Source organism: Typha angustifolia, chromosome 3 (assembly GCF_048772165.1).
Source record: "Typha angustifolia cultivar Huaian chromosome 3, ASM4877216v1, whole genome shotgun sequence".
Lineage (NCBI taxonomy): Eukaryota > Viridiplantae > Streptophyta > Magnoliopsida > Poales > Typhaceae > Typha > Typha angustifolia.
Window position 1 is genome coordinate 4,582,772 of NC_133241.1, and position 18,053 is coordinate 4,600,824.

General features: G+C 37.4%; 1 protein-coding gene across 5 annotated transcripts; it reads left to right on the forward strand.

The window, feature by feature from the left end:
* Positions 1-8,272: 8,272 nt before the first annotated feature.
* On the forward strand, positions 8,273-17,719 carry LOC140758459 (pentatricopeptide repeat-containing protein At3g53360, mitochondrial). Of its 5 annotated transcripts, none has more exons than XM_073094636.1 (3): positions 8,273-10,972; positions 11,675-16,918; positions 17,134-17,719. In XM_073094636.1, exon 1 carries the CDS (start codon positions 8,381-8,383, stop codon positions 10,667-10,669), a length of 2,289 nt encoding a protein of 762 aa, XP_072950737.1. In that variant the 5' UTR covers positions 8,273-8,380; the 3' UTR covers positions 10,670-10,972; positions 11,675-16,918; positions 17,134-17,719. The 5 variants fall into 5 exon arrangements, with proteins under 5 accessions (XP_072950737.1, XP_072950740.1, XP_072950739.1 ...); XM_073094639.1 differs by having other exon boundaries at positions 11,675-11,751; positions 16,048-17,719; XM_073094638.1 differs by having other exon boundaries at positions 11,675-11,751; positions 16,056-17,719.
* Positions 17,720-18,053: the final 334 nt, after the last annotated feature.

An 18,053-nucleotide genomic window follows, 5' to 3' on the forward strand; every position in this document is an offset into this window, starting at 1 on the left:
CTGTAGAGTGTTACTTGTAGCTGATTGTTTTGATTGAATTCTGAATTGTATAATTGGATACTTTTCTTCAACATGTGTTTCTAATCGGTGGTTAAGCAAAGCCATGCCTTGCAAAATGGAACTTCCTTGTCAATTCAGATGCTGCCCTTTGTACTTGGGATGCTTATTGCTCGATCTTCCTTGTGCTTCCTTGTGTTATTGACTCTGTAGGTCTGTGGTAATGTTATCTGATTTATTTCACCTATTTGGCCTATGAACATGAGTTGGCAATATATTGCTTCTATTCTGTTCAACAACATTGTGGAGAATCAGCAATTAGTTACAAAATCAATTACCTGTCAACTTTCATATGTCATATGCCATATGTTGTTTTACATTGTGGAGAAAGCTTTATTTATCATCTAAGCTATTTAGAGAGGTTCAAACTTTTGGACGTGCCAAACAGAAAAATAAAGGACCAATTAATTTTTAGCTTCTTCTGCAGATGAGAAGGGTGATCCTCTTCTTTGATTGAGGTTCAAAGACAAGAAGAAATAAAGAAATAGGGAGCCTTGCGGTTTAACCATCTATCAGTCCATAATTTGACTGTGGATCTTTCTCCCATTATCAATCCAACCTTACAAATTGCGGACTTTCAAAGGAAGAGACACAAATAAGATAGGGAGCCCAATGAACAACCAACTTTGACCAAATCAAAAACCGCCAAGAGGCATTAAGCGAGATTTAGAGAAAATAGTTTCTTAACCCTAAGATGGATTCAAAGAGTAATAGAATAAAATTTGAGATTCTAAATTGAGGTAATATACAACTTAAAAAAAAAAAAAAGAGAGTATCACCAACATATTGAAAAATAGAAATCTGTGAACTTCTTGAAGGACCAACGCCCACTAGGATATCATTACTATGAGCTTGAAAAATCATCCTTGATAACAATTCGGCAGCTAAAAACATGGACGATCACCTTGTCTCAATCCTCTCCTGAGGTTGAAGAAATTGATAGGAAACCCATTTACAGTAGTAACCGTGCTGGCCAAAGATAGAATGTTTTGAATCCAAGAGATCCAAAGGGATGGGCAGCCAATAACTTTGAAAAATATCAAGGATTACCTGCCAATTAACAGATCAAAAGTTTTCTCAAAATCAAGTTTGAGAAGAAGGCCCTCTGACTGAGCCCTATATGTAAGTCCAAGACAAAAGCTCTAGAGAAGCCATGAAATTATCCAAAATATTTCTCCCTTTAATAAAAGCAGATTAATTTGGAAGAATAACATCATCAAGAAAAGGGATCAATTTGTTTCCAGTGAGGGACCTTTGTGATTATCTTCGGATACAATTCATACGATTGGCTGAAAATCCGTAACACAATTCACGGCTTACTTCTTAAAGATGAAAGTTATCAATGACTTATTCAATCCAGAAAGATGAACATATTGTTTATAGAAAGAATAAAAAATGCTCAATTAATTTTTCATAACAAATCCCAATAATTTTGGTGGAAAAAATATAGAGTTTAGATCAACTGCCTTTGAGCTAATCAATACACAAATATAGCGATACAGTGGTAGTAAAAATTAAAGTTCCAAAACTCGATACTGAGATTAGGATCACATTATTTAAAAAAAATGATACGTGTCAGCTGTATTTACCATATCGGCCGCCCATACTGACTACTTGTATCTGATCGAACTATTTTCTAATCATATAAAATTCTAGATATTATTTAAAATTATAAAAAAATTATAAAAATTTTAAAAATAAATAATAAAATAATATTTACTTACATATGATGCCTAAAAACCAAAAATTAAATTTACTTACTTAAAAATTTGATAAGTATTGTCTTTCGCTCTCAATCTCTTTTCCTCCATCTCTCTATTTACTACCAAGACAAATTTGTTCTTTTTTCTCTCATGTTTCTTTCTTTCTCCTTTTCTCTTAATGTCATAAGGCAACTTTCTTTTTTCATTTCTTCTCTTCCCTTCCTCTTTCTCTCTCTTTCTCTCTCTTTCTTACTAAATTTTTTTCTCTACTTTTTTTTTTGCATTCCCTCTCTCTCCTTTCTCTTTCCCTCTCTCTCTCCACTCTCTCTATGTTCTGAGTAACAAAGATTAAAAGAGAGAATGCAACAACCAAAAAATGAAAGTTGAGGAAAGGGAGGGGGAGGGGCACGTCCCCTCCCTCACCCTTTCCTTTCCCTCCCTATGCTAGCCTGACAAAGGAACTCTTTTGTCAGGCCAAAGTAAGGGAAGGGCAAGCCTAGCCCCCTGCAAACACCATCGACAATGTGCGCGATAGGCGGGCCTCGAGCAGTGACCCGCCACCCCACCCCCCCCCCCCAATATTACCATCTCACTGCCACCGTGGTTGCATGGTTGGAGGTCTTCCTCCCACGCTCCCTCATTTCAGTAGCTAGTGTTGGTATGGCATTTCGACGCGGTGTCCTTCTAATGCGATCCGGGTCAAATCAGATCAACATCATAGGGATATTGGGCTTGATGGATCGAGTGTAGTTATTTTATTTATTTTGCTTATGTAGTTTAGTTAGAATTTAAGTATGTTAGAGTTTATTTAATTAGCTAAGTTCAGTTTAGTTAACTTTTACATAGTTTTAGAAAAATATTCTATAAATATTCAGTAGTCGTCCGAATATTATGAAACCACTTGGAGAAGATTGAGATGTCATGATCTACAACTTTTGTACTCAAGGTTTCTCTAGATTCAGACTATTTATGGCCTAAAGAGAAAACATTCCGAAAAAGATAAGGAAAGTTGATTTAGCTAAGTTATATTTATCTTTAGGTCATGTTTATTTGTAATGTAAGCTAATAAGGCAAATCCTAATGAAAGTTGGTCTAGGGTTAGCCTCTATAAATATGTGGAGTGTAGCCCTAATTGATTATCATTGAATGAATGTGTTGAATGAATATGAATTTAGCCAAATATTTTTTTTCGTCTTTATCTTTTACCTTAGCCATTAGATCATCTTTATCTTTCTAAGAGTAGATCATAGCCGTATAACCTCCAAAGCATCCAAATCCTAGCTACCATCTTCCTCCATTAGCATCCACCCTACCTTATGGCCATTCACCACCATCTTTAGCCGTCTGCCACCCTCCAACGACCACCGCGATGTCAGATATTTACTATTCTGCCCTATATTGACCTTACTCTATTATTTTATTAATATTTTTTCATTCAGATGTCCAATTGACTTTATTCCCAAGCTATTAGATCCGAGACTTCTGAGGTCACTAGCTATAAAAATCTTAGGATCATCCTATGAATAGATCATTCCAAATCTAGTTCTTAACCTTGGTATCGGTGTTGACCCTCCGACCTTCATCCACTTTTCGGAAGATATCTTTTAATCTAGCCATCCAATTTGTGGGATATTAGATTCATTAGAATAATATTTTCCAGGGCTACAACCTATCAAAATTTCATATCGATCCAACAACCAGATATCCCAAAAACACTTTTGAAAGTTCTATATAAATTTTTGTCCAGAAACTTATATGAATTAGGTCAAGCCGATTCGTAGCACTTTCCTTTTTGCTTCCGCCTGTAGCAATCTAACGATAGTTGGCCATTGGCAAGGGTCCTCTTCCCCTTTGTAGGGATGGTGTCTAGCGTTGAAGGGGGGAACAGCCTCTCCCCTCAGGTGTAATGCCCTAGCCGGTCAGGTTAGGACTACTCGCTCAGGCTCGAGCCCTTTGGTTGTGGGCTCATCAGTTGTAGGGTTTGGTGGCCTAAAATTGATTTGGCTTCACCAAAAGGCCTCATCTCCAAAGCTCAGCTCACGAGGCGTGGTGAGCTTGGCCCAACTCGATAGACCGAGCCATTTTAAATATTGGGCCGGGCAAGGATTAAGCATGGTTTTTTCGTTGGCAAAAAATGCGCCCTTGTCGGCATTTTCTTCCTCCTTTTGCTCATTATTATTATTATTATTAATTGTCCAATCTTTCACTACCTCCCTCAAATATCAAAATAGGTGCTAATCTAATCTAGTGATTCTGTTACAGAGTACCCTAGGAGCATCACTCACATCATAGCCTGCTGTGATTAAATTGGCACTACTTATCTCCAAGAAACTTTAACGAATCCAAGAAAGTGGTCTAGCAACAATTATATTTATCACTTGATATGATGGGTGATAACATAAGCATTTATGACATGTTAATTCGTTTACTATAGGAAAACCTGTTTGTTTAACATGTTGTCTAAGATAACTTATATTATTTTAATTATTATGTGTATTCGTCAGCATTCTCAGATATGTAACCCTTCTTACAATTAAATTATACTAGTCATGTTTACCTTATCATGCCATTATAATGCGAGCATAACCATAAAAGGAATAATCTTTATGCCTTGACAGTACCCGACACCTCTTTAGCTAGGGTTAGAGGCAGAGGATTTATATTATTACATAGCAGGGCCCACATCTAAAGTCTTAGTCTGTGGATCCCAAACAATCAGATAGCTGTTTTGCCAAGCGATGGGTGGTTTACTATTAATTGGCAAGAGTCAAGCCTTTAGGGTGTTTAAGTTAGAGAAAAATAATAGGATGTCCGTGAGCAACACTGTCCTTCTGTAGTGGTGGACGACTAGGCTTGCCATTCACTAAGTGACGGGCAAGCGATTCTACAGTAGGGTTTACCCTCCCTTAGGGGTTGCTATGGTTGTTGAGCATAGGGCTGTTATGGTTATTGAGCATAGTGTTGGGTGGCCGAGAGAATGCATGTCATGTGTAAGTGGTGGATATATGATGTGATTCAGACTACACTAAGTCATCTTATGCATGAATACAATCTATGGGCTTTGTTTCTTGTTACATGTCATTTTATTTTAGTTACATGTCATAAGCCCTAAGTTATTGTCTAGAAGGAAACACATAGTTATTGGCAGCTAGTTAGATTTTCTACCGTATGTATAGTATTTCAGATGGATTTGCCAGTATTTGTTTAACGTCATGGATAATAATACACCCAGCATGGAGAAATGTATGTACAACTATGCAACTTACCATGATGTAAACTGAAACATGCATGACATGTAATTAGCTAGCATGGTCTTACAAGAGTACTGCTACTATATTGTTATGAACTGAGCATACGCTACCTGATCAAGATCAGATACAGGAAAGCAACCCGCGTAGTCGGAGGAAAATAATCACTAAATATTTTACCGTAGATCAAAAATTATGAAATTAGAGGTGGTCGATCCATAACTTCATGATCTATGTTTTTAGTATTCATGCCCCTCGTAGATTTTCATTGCTACTGGGACAAAAATATGCAAAAGTGGGAGTGAAAGTGAAGGTGATGGGTGATGGTGATGATGGGGTGATGGATGGATGGATGGATCGTGGTGTTGAGGGGATAAGGAAGAAGGGGGAAAATGGTCGAGATCCCAAGAAGGAGAAAGGACTCAATAGACGAGGGGGATTAGAGGATCACCGACATCGAGATGGCGCACGATTGTGGCTTGAATGAGGAGGAAGAAAGATTATGGTAGAGAGGAAGAGAAGGGATAGAAATCAATATTCATTCATATCTCCTTTAGGTTGCTATCCACATTTTAAGAGGTTAACCTAACAAGCCAAAAATGATAAATAATAACCCTGGAAATAATGAATTCTCACTGACTGCGAGTGAGTTTGAACGGGGTCGAGTGAGTTCGAACATGCAATTCGCGTTCACTATCGATGCGAACATATGCAAGTGTTCAAATAGGATCGAGAGCATTCGAATGCACAAATTGTGTTCACAAGGGGTGTTTGAATGCAACCTCCTCGCATTTGAATGCGACATCTAGAATCTAAAAATATAACTAAAATAAAATAAGAAACAGAGCCCATAGATTGTATCCATGCACGAAATGACTCAGTGTAGTCTGAATCATATCGTACATCCACCATTTACACATGACATGCCTTCTCTTGGCCACCCAACACTATGCTCAACAACCATAGCAGCCCCCAAGGGAGGGTAAACCCTACGCTAGAATCACTTGCCCGTCACTCAGTGAATGGCATGACCGGTCGTCCACCACTACAGATTAGTGACCCTAGTTGTAAGCTCATCACATAAGTGTTAATGTAGTATTTTCAGTGGCCAAGTTTCAAGAGAAGCATTAGAGAGTTTATTGCTCGGTGTTTAACTTGTTAGCGGGTGAAGATTGAGCATCAAAGGCCTGCTGGTACCCTTCAACTGTTGGCTATTCATGAATGGAAGTGGGAGTACATTACTATGGTGTTACGAACTAAACTAATAAGAGAGTTAGATGGGGTATTTGGATTGAAGGGACTTTGATGGAAGGGATAGAAGATGGGTGAATATAGGGATAGGGATACTTGCGATTAGAAAAGAGAATAGAACGAAGGGAAAGAAGGGGTCGCTCCTAGAGGAAGTAGGGCAGCGGCAGCAATATAGGCCAGGGGTCAATGTGAAGCTAAGGCAAGAAGAAGAAGAAGAAGAAGACGAAGAAGAGAGAGGAAGGGAGATAGGGAGAAAGAAGATGCATTCATAACATGATCCTAGGGTGCACTCTACAATACTTAGAAGCTGCCTTTTGGATCCAAACAACAAAAATAAGTCCCTAAAAACCAAGCGCTCTCGTCGTTGCCGTTCGAATGTGCAAATCCTATTTTCTGTCATCTCGATGATGCTGTGAAATATTATATTATAGGACCACTCCACCCACGGTAAGTAGTCGAGCCATCTCCTCGGTCTCTTCCCCACAAAGCATCGTAGGTACTGCTCTATGCTCTAGTTCACCATCTCAGTTTAGCCATCTATTTGTGGGTAATAGGCTGAAATGAGGTTCAACCGAGTACCTTGGAGTGCGAAATACTCGGTCCAAAAGTCACTGATGAATACTCAATCTCGGTCGAATACAATCGAACGCGGCCTGCAGTGAAGCTTGGCAATGTCGCGCATGAACACCTCCACCACTGTCCTTACTAAATATGGGTTTGCAAAGGCTGTGAAGTAAGCTTACTTACTCAGCCAATCTACCACAACGATTAAGATTGAGTACTCCATCACAGAAGGTAAGCCCTCAATAAAATCAATATAGATGTCCTCCCAAATCCTCTCTGGCATGGGCAATGTCTAGAGTAATCCGGCTGGTCTCAGTGAGTCGGTCTTTGCCCGTTGGCACACCTTGCAAGCGTGTACGAATGCCCTTAGCTCTTGTCATACTCTAGGCCATGTACAACTCTGTAGTAATCTCTTACGAGTTCGTAGGAGTCCCTTTTGTCCTGCCTCAAGGATGGAATGAAAATGTTCCATCACTCTTTGTCTCAGGCCTACGTTTGTAGATATCCAAATGCATCCATGGTCCAATAGCAATCCGCCTCTACTCACAATTCTAGGATGACTCGTGGGGTCATCCTCCATCTCTTGCAAGATTTTCAAGATATCTAGATCAATAGCACCCGCGGCTTATATTGCATCTAAGAGAGAAAATATAGGCACGGACAGGGCCGCTAGTTTGGTCGGTTCGAGTTGTTAGGACAGCGCGTCCACTATCTTGTTCTCTGCTCCTTTCTTGTATTATAGCTCATAGTCATACCCCAATAGCTTGGTGACCCACCTTTGCTGCGCGAGTGTGTTAATCCACTACCCCATAAATAAGGTAAGCTCCTCTTATCTGTTTGGATCACAAATTGCCTTCCGATCAAATATAGTCCCCACCTCGTCACGGCATGCAAGATAGCGAGCATCTCTTGCTTGTAGGTTGATAACTGCTGTGACCTTTCGATCAAGACTTTGCTAAGGTAAGCAATGGGCCTCCCGGTCTGCATCAATACAGCTCTTATGCCTGCTCCCAACGCGTCGCACTTGATCACAAATTGTTTTGTGAAGTCGGGTAGTGCTAATACCTGTGTGGTCGCTATTGCTATCTTCAGCTCCTCGAATGTTTTTGTCACTGCATCAGTCCATTCAAAGGTATCCTTCTTCAACAAGGCCGTTAGTGGTGCTGCGATCTTCCCATAGTTGGCCATAAACTTGCGATAGTAGCCTGATTAATATAGCAAGTACCAATAGATCTATATCATCCTACTATTCTCTCTCTTACTTAAATATTTTAAAATGTATAACTCTCGTTAATTGATAGTAAATCGTTCGTAATCCGGCAAAATGGCTGTTTGATTGTTAACATGCAAATACCTCAAAATGAGGTCTTTTGTAATAGTGGTAATATGTAGATGGTAATTTGCCAAACCCGTATATGGGAAAGATATCCCATTTTAAAGGCAAGTTAGAATTAAACTCATAAGTTATGGTCTCTCTCTCATCTTTGTTAGCAGTCTCCCGTGCAGAAAGCTCGTGCCATCCGGTCCCGTTTAATGTTCGAAAGGTAACACTAGACCATGATAGCCAGATTCAAAACCCAACAACGGCTGCTTTTCTCCACTATTGCTCCTCTCCTCAGAACCCAGCAATATACCAACGACTTCATCAGTAGCCTCTGCAAACAAAAGCGCTTCAAAGAAGCGATCCAAGCCTTCGAAAGTCTGCTTACGCAAAAACTCAATTCCCAACTCTATCCTAGCACCTACGCCCACCTCTTCCTCGCCTGTTGCCATCTAAAATCTATCCATTATGGCCGTCTCATCCACCGCCACCTCTCTGAATCCTTTACCATTCCTAATGTCATCCTCCACAACCATATCCTCAACATGTATGGTAAATGTGGCTTCTTGGATGATGCCCGCAGCCTGTTTGACGCAATGCCGGAGAGGAATCTTGTATCTTGGACTTCGATGATTTCTGGGTACGCACAAAACCGGCGAGAGAAAGAGGCAGTGGAGTTGTATATTGGGATGCTCCGGGAGGGAATGCTTGCTGATCAGTTTGCTCTGGGTAGCTTGGTGAGAGCTTGCTCGGGGATGTCAGAGATCGAGTTGGGAAGGCAGTTGCATTGCCAAGCGTTTAAATTGAATTGCGGGTCTGATCGGATTGTTCAGAATGCACTTGTTACAATGTATGCAAAGTTTGGTAATGTAAAAGCTGCGAGTGTTGTATTTGAAAGGATTTTGGATAAGGATTTAATCTCTTGGGGTTCGATGATAGCTGGTTTTTCACAGCAGGGTTGTGAATTGGATGCTTTGTACCTTTTTAGGGAAATGATTCGTATGGGTGTTTACTGTCCCAATGAGTTCCATTTTGGTAGTGTATTCAGTGCTTGTGGTAGTATGTTGCAGCTGGAACATGGAGAGCAGTTGCATGGACTCTGTCTAAAGTTTGGGTTGGATATTAACAAATTTGCTGGGTGTTCATTGACTGACATGTATTCAAGGTGTAGAAAGTTAGATTCTGCAAAGAAAGCATTTTTTCAGATTGATATGCCAGATTTAGTTTCATGGAATTCTATCATAAGTGCTTTTTCATATGAAGGTCTTATTAATGAAGCCATGGTATTGTTTTCTGAGATGAGAGACTTAGGCCTACAACCTGATGAGATTAGTGTCTGCTGTTTGCTTTGCGCCTGTACAGGCTATGTTTCTTTATATCAGGGTCAACTCGTCCACTCCTATCTCGTGAAGGTGGGTTTGAATGTAGATGTTTCTGTCTGTAATGCTCTGCTCACCATGTACATGAGATGTTCAGACCACAGTACTGCATTATATCTCTTTGAAGAGATGAAAGATCAGGATGTTGTTTCTTGGAACATTATTCTTACTGCATGTCTACAATACCACCAATTAGAAGAACTCTTTAGGTTGTTAAAATCTATGCATAATTCAGTCAAAAAGTTGGACCAGATAACATTAAATACTGTACTGAGTGCTTGTGCTGACTTGGCTTACTTTGAAATGGGGAAGCAGGTGCATGCCTACGCATTTAAAGTTGGATTGGAGACTGATTTGATGATAAGCAATGGTCTTATTGATACTTATGCAAAGTGTGGAAGCTTAGATGATGCAAAGAAATTGTTTGAAATGATGGGCAATAGTTCTGATGTTTTCTCATGGAGTAGTTTAATTGTTGGATATGCCCAATTTGGCTATGCACAAGAATCTCTTGAGCTATTTGCACATATGCAAAGCTTGGGTATTAGGCCGAATCATGTAACTCTTGTAGGGGTTCTTTCAGCTTGTAGCCGTGTTGGGTTGGTAGATGAAGGTTTTTACTACTATAGTATTATGGAACCTGAATATGGAATCGCTCCTACAAAAGAGCATTGTTCTTGTGTTATTGATTTACTTTCCCGTTCCGGTAGGTTGTGTGAGGCGGCAAGATTTCTTGATGAGATGCCATTTGAACCAGATATTGTAATGTGGAAAACTCTATTAGCTGCATGCAGGGTCCATAACAATGTGGAGATTGGAAAGCGAGCAGCTGAAGGTATTTTAAAGATTGATCCTTCCAATTCAGCAGCTTATGTGTTGTTGTGTAACATTTATGCTTCCTCTGGCTGTTGGGATGACTTTGCGAGGCTAAGAAAGTTGATGAAAAACAGTGGCGTTAGGAAGTCTCCTGGAAAGAGCTGGATCAAGGTCAAGGGAGAGCTTAGTGTGTTTGTAGCAGAAGACAGATCACACCCAGAATCCAATGACATATATGCAATGCTGAAACTATTAGGGATGAACATGAGGAAAGCTGGCTATACACCTAAACTATCAGGTTGGCATGTTAAGTCAAAAACCTATGGATGATGAATCTCTGAGAGACCATGTTCTATCTGAATGTGGATAAGATGCTCAAACCAAGTCACGTGAAACAAGTGTCTCATTTTTTAGGTGCCAAAAGATCAGTAGGAAGTGATGGTAGTTGTTCTTATTCAACATTGAATAAGTACAGTACTTGGTACTACAGCTTTTGATGATCTTGTGGCACCATCTTAAATAATGTGGAATTCTTTTGGTACAAGAGCAGTGCATCCTTAAACGATGGATCTCAAGCAATATCATCTTTGTAACAGTTGTCCAGTATGTATCTTTTACTGCACGTTTGAAAAGGTTGACCTGTCATTGCCTTTTTTCTTCTTTTCATTTACATTTTATGATGTTTAATTATACTGACATTTTTTTTTCATTCTTCTTTACGTGATACTAGAGAATTGCTAGAATCATAAATAAGAAGTGGGAATTATAATCGATAGATGAAATCTTTTCTTCCTTCTTATGCATCTTTGTCAAGTAGGACAAATTCAGTTAGGCCATAGGTCCAGTAAATGTTGCCAAAATTAATTTGTTGTTCTTCCCCCAAGCAATTCTCCAAAAAACTTCCTATTGTTGAGCCATTGTCTAGTAAGGTGAAACTTTTGAGATATCTCTCTTTTTTGAAGGACTTTGTCGTAAGGTGATGAAAGTCATGCTATTATTACTTTGTATACAATAAAAAAAATCTTAAAATACTTGACGTGCCAGTTATAGTTTCTCTGAAAATTTTGCTCATCATTTTGTAGCTTTGTTAAATTTTGTTTTATTGTCAGTAGGCTCGCTTCTTGTTTTCTTCTAAAAGCAGAGATTGGAATATCAATAAAAAGAAAAAAGAAAGAAAGAAAGAAAAGAAAAGAAGCAGAGATTGGCTGTATAATTCAATACATAGAATTTTCTTCTTCTAAATACTGTTACTTATAGATGATTCCTATTTCTTAATTCAATTGAATTCTGGAATTGGATACCTTTCTTCAACATGTGTTTCTGATCGGTGGTTAGGTAAACTATACCTTGCAAAATGGAACTTCCTTGCCAACTCAGATGCTGTCAGAGATCACTTCGGATGCTGTCAGTTGGTAGGTACACTCTTGATTCTTAATTAATGCCTTGTTGACCACTACGGTGTTTTTAAATACATGGCATTCAACAACCCAAGTTGATATACAGAATTGCACACTGTGGTTATTATTGATATTCCTTGTGTTAGTGACTTCTTGTAGTTCTGTGGCAAGGTTGTCTTTTTATTTCACCTATTTAATCTTATTTACATGAGTTTGCAGTATATTGCTTCTATTCTGTTCTATAGTATTGTGGAGAATCAGCATCTAGTTACAAAACCTGTCAACTTTCCTATGTCAGATGTTGTTTTACAGAGTTCGTTATCAGCCTGACATTTGTATCAACTGCTACAGGACTAGTTTTCCTATCTTTGTTGAAGAAATTGCTTGTGAAAGCTTTATTTATCATCTGAGCTGTTTTGAGTATTTATTGTGTATCTTTTATATTTTCTCTAGTATATTTCAGAATTTCTATTTCTTCTAGACGCACCAAAAGGAAAAGAAGAAGAAGAAGAAGATGAATTAGCTTCTGACTTCTGTTAAGGGTGTTCCTGTTCTTTGCTAGTTCTATAGTTTGACAGTAAAGTGCTTATGCAGGGATATGTTGAGTTCTTAAGATAGTTGCAAAAGAGAGGATATCTTTTTGTGAGCATTACTCGTCTTTAATGGTTGTATACTTTACTCATCAGCTGTTTCTTTTGTGATGTTCAATCATTTGACAATTTTTAATCATTATAGCAGCTTGACATTAAATGATTTGAATTTATGAAGACAAGGGAGTTTTATTTTATGTGAGCTTTATTAATGAGGTTTTTAACGTATGTTAGTGTTTCATGCATTAATGATGTGCTAACTTCTCTTAGTCTACTTTCTTACTTCACATCATGAAGGGTGGAAAGAATCATACATTATTGAATCGAAGGTACTATGATGTTTGTTTTATGATTCTGGTACTTAATTTAAAAAATAGTATTATGCACGTGCAGTTTCTTTGTGGAAATTTGATTTTATTGTAGTTTAGAACTTGTCTCTTAACCAATTTATGTTATAATTCTGGTGTGACATGTTACATGGTGGATTAGATCACAAGATATTATGACAAGGATACTGCAACTAGCAAGGACCTTGTTTTTGTAAAGGCATTTGCTTTGTCTATTTCTGTTTCCATTAGATTTTGATATTATGATCAGTAGGTAACAAATGCTTATATTTTAACTTTTTAAGTTGTAATTGGGATCTTTCAAACATCTATTATTAATGTTACATAGGAAGTATCTCTTCATTTGTGTCAGGAAACTCTGTACATATTTGTGTTTGCTTTTTTTGTTTTTTTGGTTTTGTAATCAAGAGTGTCGTCCATTGTTTTTTATGCTACAGTTCCTTTTCAAATTTTTTGTTTCCTCTTAATCTTCTTGTTTCCCTTTCCTTCTAACTTCAAAGGATGCACAAGTTTTTTGTTGATGATGAGTATCACATATTCAGGATTTTGTACCAAATTTAGTTTGTAATGGATGGCATATTTGGGCCTTGTTTGCTTTGACTTTAGGAACCCCCACTGAACTGGTTCAGAGACTCCTAAATTGGTTCAGTAATCAAACATATTTTTATCTTTTTTATATCTAATCATGTTTACTCTCCAAAAGATCAAACATAAGAAATAATACTAACTAATCGAGTTCGGGGCTTAGCCTCAAACCAAACAAGGCCCAAGTTATTTGGTCGTATTCCTCAACCAATGTCAATTTGTAAAATAGAATTGGTAATGTATCCAAAACTAGCGAATTTGGTTACTATTTCTTCTTTTGATATAATTTTCTAATGTTATTATAATAGGATAGTTGTTATTTTTTTTTTGTGTTCTTATCATCTTACCTATATTCATGACATCTAAGGATCTTGGTTTAGTATGTCTATTGTTAGTTTTCATATATTGTGCTTATTCTTGACAAACAATACTTAAATTTATCCGGTTTTGCAAGAGTTACATGAAATTAGAGGGTCATTATATGCTTGCTTTTTTTCCTTTATTTGACTATTATATGATTGGTAATTAGGATTTTGGAAATATGGATTACCTATATTTTTCTTTATGATGCTTATTTAGTTGTTATATTTCTTCTCTAATAATATCCATTATTATACTTGTGTTCTTCATTTTATGTTGTCATTCTTCCTATGTTTATGTCACCTTGTGTTTTTGGTGATATCCATGTATCCCCCATTCATTTGTTAGTGAAATTTGCCTAATTCTAATTCTTAGCTTTCAAAATTCCAACATCTCATTGAAGGTAGCCATGCCATTATGTCACTGTTTGCTAAATTTGATACCTATTTGGCTATTTAACTTTCTTTTGTAATATCTGCTATTGCACTCGTGCTCTTATTTTGTGTTGTCGTTCTTCTGGTCTTTATGTTACCTTATGCTTGAGGTAATATCATGGTGTATCCCAGGTTGTGCCTTCCCATTCATCCATTAGTAAAATTTACCTCATTTAGTTCTTGGCTTTCAAAATTCAAACATCTTCATTGAAGGTAGCAATGGCAGTATGCCAGTGTTTGCCAAATTTTGTTGTCAGCACTCAGCACTCTATTTATGATCATTTTCTTGTCATGTTTCAATTTTCTTTTTATTATAGGCTATCATTACTTAGTTCTGGTTCAATAGGAGAGGCATATTTGTTCCTTTTGTGCAAGGTTCTCAGTATTAGGATCGGAATCAGGATTGGTATTGGTCGTCCAGGAAAACGATACGTATCGGCCGTATCGACCGTTCGTATCAAATCAAACTATTTTTTAATTATATAAAATTTTAAATATTATTTAAAAATATAGAAAAACGCAAAAAAATTTAGAAAAAATGACAAAAAAATAAGAAAACAAAAATTATTCACATATGAAGTCTAAAAACTTAAAAACGTATTAACTTACTCAAAATTTAAAACTTTGATGAATACCGAGTTGATTCTCGTAAATTTTTAGTCTTCATCATCATAATCACTATAAGTTTGTAAATATTGATGGGACCTAATGCTCCAAAAAGTGATTTCATCATACTAGATGGATCTTGTTGTGTGACTTACGTCTAAGGAGGATAATAACCAGCATTTGAATCTTATGCCTATATTGAGGATACTGAGGATAATAGCTAGCATATGGATTTTGTGATGGTTCCAAACAATAAATACTCGATGTACATAATCATAGGAAGTAATATTCTCATGACGACGTCGCTGATATGTATATGCATTCTCAGTTTCTGTCTTCAATCCTTATGTCTTCTTGACTTTCCTCAACAAATGTAGATGGAATGATCTCACCACCATATGTATCATCAGGGCTATGACTAGTACTAGTAGGTATATTATCTCTCGCTGCTGAATGACTCGTACCAGCCTCTACTCTCGTCGTGGTCTCTCCTAATATCTCATCTAACTATGGGTTATCTCTATCATCTAATAACATGTTCTCTATTTTTCTAATCTATGGAGTCAAGGGGTTTTCTTCATCAAAAACATAATTTAAATCAATCAGTTATTCATTTTCTGCCTTTCTTTTTAAATTTTTCTCCCTTAATTTCATATTATAATGACAAAAAACTAACTTCTCCAATTTTTACATTGTCAATCGGTTGCGTATTTTTATGTGGATTAAGAAGAAAGTAGTCCAATTTCTCTCACTGTGATGAAGATACAATTTGATGTCCCCCGGGTCGGATCTGACCCGTTCCCACCCATTTCGGTTGGGATCGGCCGAAACGGATCAGGTTTCGACCAAAATCCCAGCCGAAACCAACCACAGCTGTGATAGGGCCGATCCCGATCCGTTTCAGCCGATCCCACTCGAGATCGGCCAAAATTGGAAACCTTGATCTATAGGCACCGAATGCTTATGTTTTATAGTAATACAGCTTTTATGTTACAGATTAGTTTTGTCTCTTGATTTTCTTATTTCCCTGTTTATCTAAGGAGGCAGAATCTCTTGACTTTCTTGTAATGGATATCATCTATTAGTGTTTTCCTTTATGGTGTTCACTTGTATATTTGGTTATTTGGCCGTACTCAACCAATTTCAATTCGTAATGATGAACTGATAGTATATCCAATGAAGTGTTTGTTACTTGCAAATTTGTTTCGTGTTACTGCCTTTGGTATAGTTTCTTTAATGTTTGTTAGAACAGGATGATTGTTATTTGTTATTGTTCTTTTCATCTTGTATATATTTGTGGCACCTAATGGTCGTGGTTTTGTATGTCTATACTTAGTTTTCATATGTCGTGTTTATTCTTGACAAATGATATTTAACCTTTTTTTCTAGTTTTGCAGGAGGTACATGGAATTAATTAGAGAGACGTTATATGCTTGCTTTTTTCCTTTATTTTTTTTGAGAAGTAAAGGGTCATACCCAGCTATGATTCATTGAGGGGGCAAATTTTACAAGGTGAAACTAAATACTAAAAATGTCAAAGAAAGTACTGAAGGAAAGTTGACTCTTGGACAGGAAGAGTGCGTCCCACTCCCACTATAGAATTGCTAGTCTGGGGAGAAAGCCAGCCAGGTCAAGGCCTTAAAACTGAATATTTTTATCATGTTCTTTCCAGATTTTCCACCAAATCATGGCCATTATGCATTTCCCATAGCTTCTGAAATAAGGGAGGGTCCCGTGTAGATTTCCAAGAAGGCCAATAACCTCGCCAAGGGGAAGAGCCAGTCGGAGATCCCTAGCTTGCTTAGTGGTGAAATGGCAGCAGGTTTCCTTTGTTTGTATAAGGGCAGGTAAACAGGATGTGCTCCACAGATTTACCACCTTTGCCACAAAGAACAATTCGAAGCACTGGTGAAGCCTTTCTTAGCCACGTTATCTCTTATATGAAGTTTGTTGAGACTCGCAAACCAAAGGAAAACCTGACCTTTGAGATCAATGAGAGGCTCCAAATTCTGCTTGAGTTATGAGATTTCAGACCAGAGTTGAGAAAATTGTAGGAAGATTCGTCTGGGAAAGAACTGTGAGCGTTGAATCTCCAAAAGATCCAATCTAGGGACTGAGTGGTTGAGAAACCTTAGATTAGAGCCCTCATCTCCTGAGTCTCTTGGAACATCAGGTATTCTTAGGATAGGGAAAAGAGAGAAGATATGCAGAGTTCGTCCTCGGAAGATCTATGGAGTCTCATCAGATCTACTATTATGTGGTTGGTAATTTAGAAATATGGAATACTAATTTCTTTTTTATGATGCTTTTTGATACTTAAATGTTTATATTTCTTCTCGTATATCCGTTATAGTACTCATGCTCTTATATATTTTGTGTTCTCATTCTTCCAATCTTTATGTCACCTTGTGTCTGAGGTAATATCCTGCGTATGCCAGGTTATACTCATCCTCTTGTTCACTTCTTGCCTTTCAGATATCTCATTGAAGATTGCAATGGCAGAAACACTGTTTGCAAATTTAGTTGTCAGCAGTCTACTTGTGATCATTTCCTTGTCATGTTTCAACTTTCTTTCAGTTACAGGTTATTATTGATACAATTCTGATTCAGTTACAGGTCATATTATCTATCGTTCTTTTATGCCATGTTAGAGCCATGGCAAAGGTTCCTGTTTTCATCCTTTTGGTTACTTGTGTGAATTTTCGGTGGTTGCTTTTTATAATGAATTAATCACTGTCTTAAGAGTCGAAGACATTTGCCAAGTTGCAGTTGAGTCAAACTTCCAGGTGGACGTGCAGGATATAGATCAACTTCTATAAACTTTTACAGAAACGTTAAAAAGCATTGTGATATGCAGGTTATTGAGCTGCCGATAGCCTTGCTATCTACTAACTAACACAGATGCATATGCTATGTGCAGTCCGTGTTACTTATTCCTGATTTAATTTTTTGAACGGATATTTGTCATTCTTTCAAGGCTTTGGAGCTTGATAGGTTTTGGTGATAGATTTTGTTATAGAATTGTATTAGATGCAAACTCCGAAACTGGTTTTATACTATCTGCCAACACTCCGATAGGCATTTTGCAACTTAATTGTATTTATTTTATAAATTTACAATGTTGAGTCTAAAGTTACTGAATTGGGCTTGATTTAACAATGTTAATCCTAACAAATAATAAAATAATTGTATATCCTAAAATTAATTCTTCCATTCTATTTTACTATCTTTCTTCTCTTCTCTTTTCCCTTATACTACCATCACCCATCATTACCAACCTCTCATTGCTACCACCATTAGCATGCTACAATACTATTTTACTGTCTTTCTTCTCTTCTCTTTTCCCTTTACTGCCATCACCCATCATTACCAACCTCTCATTGCTACCACCATTA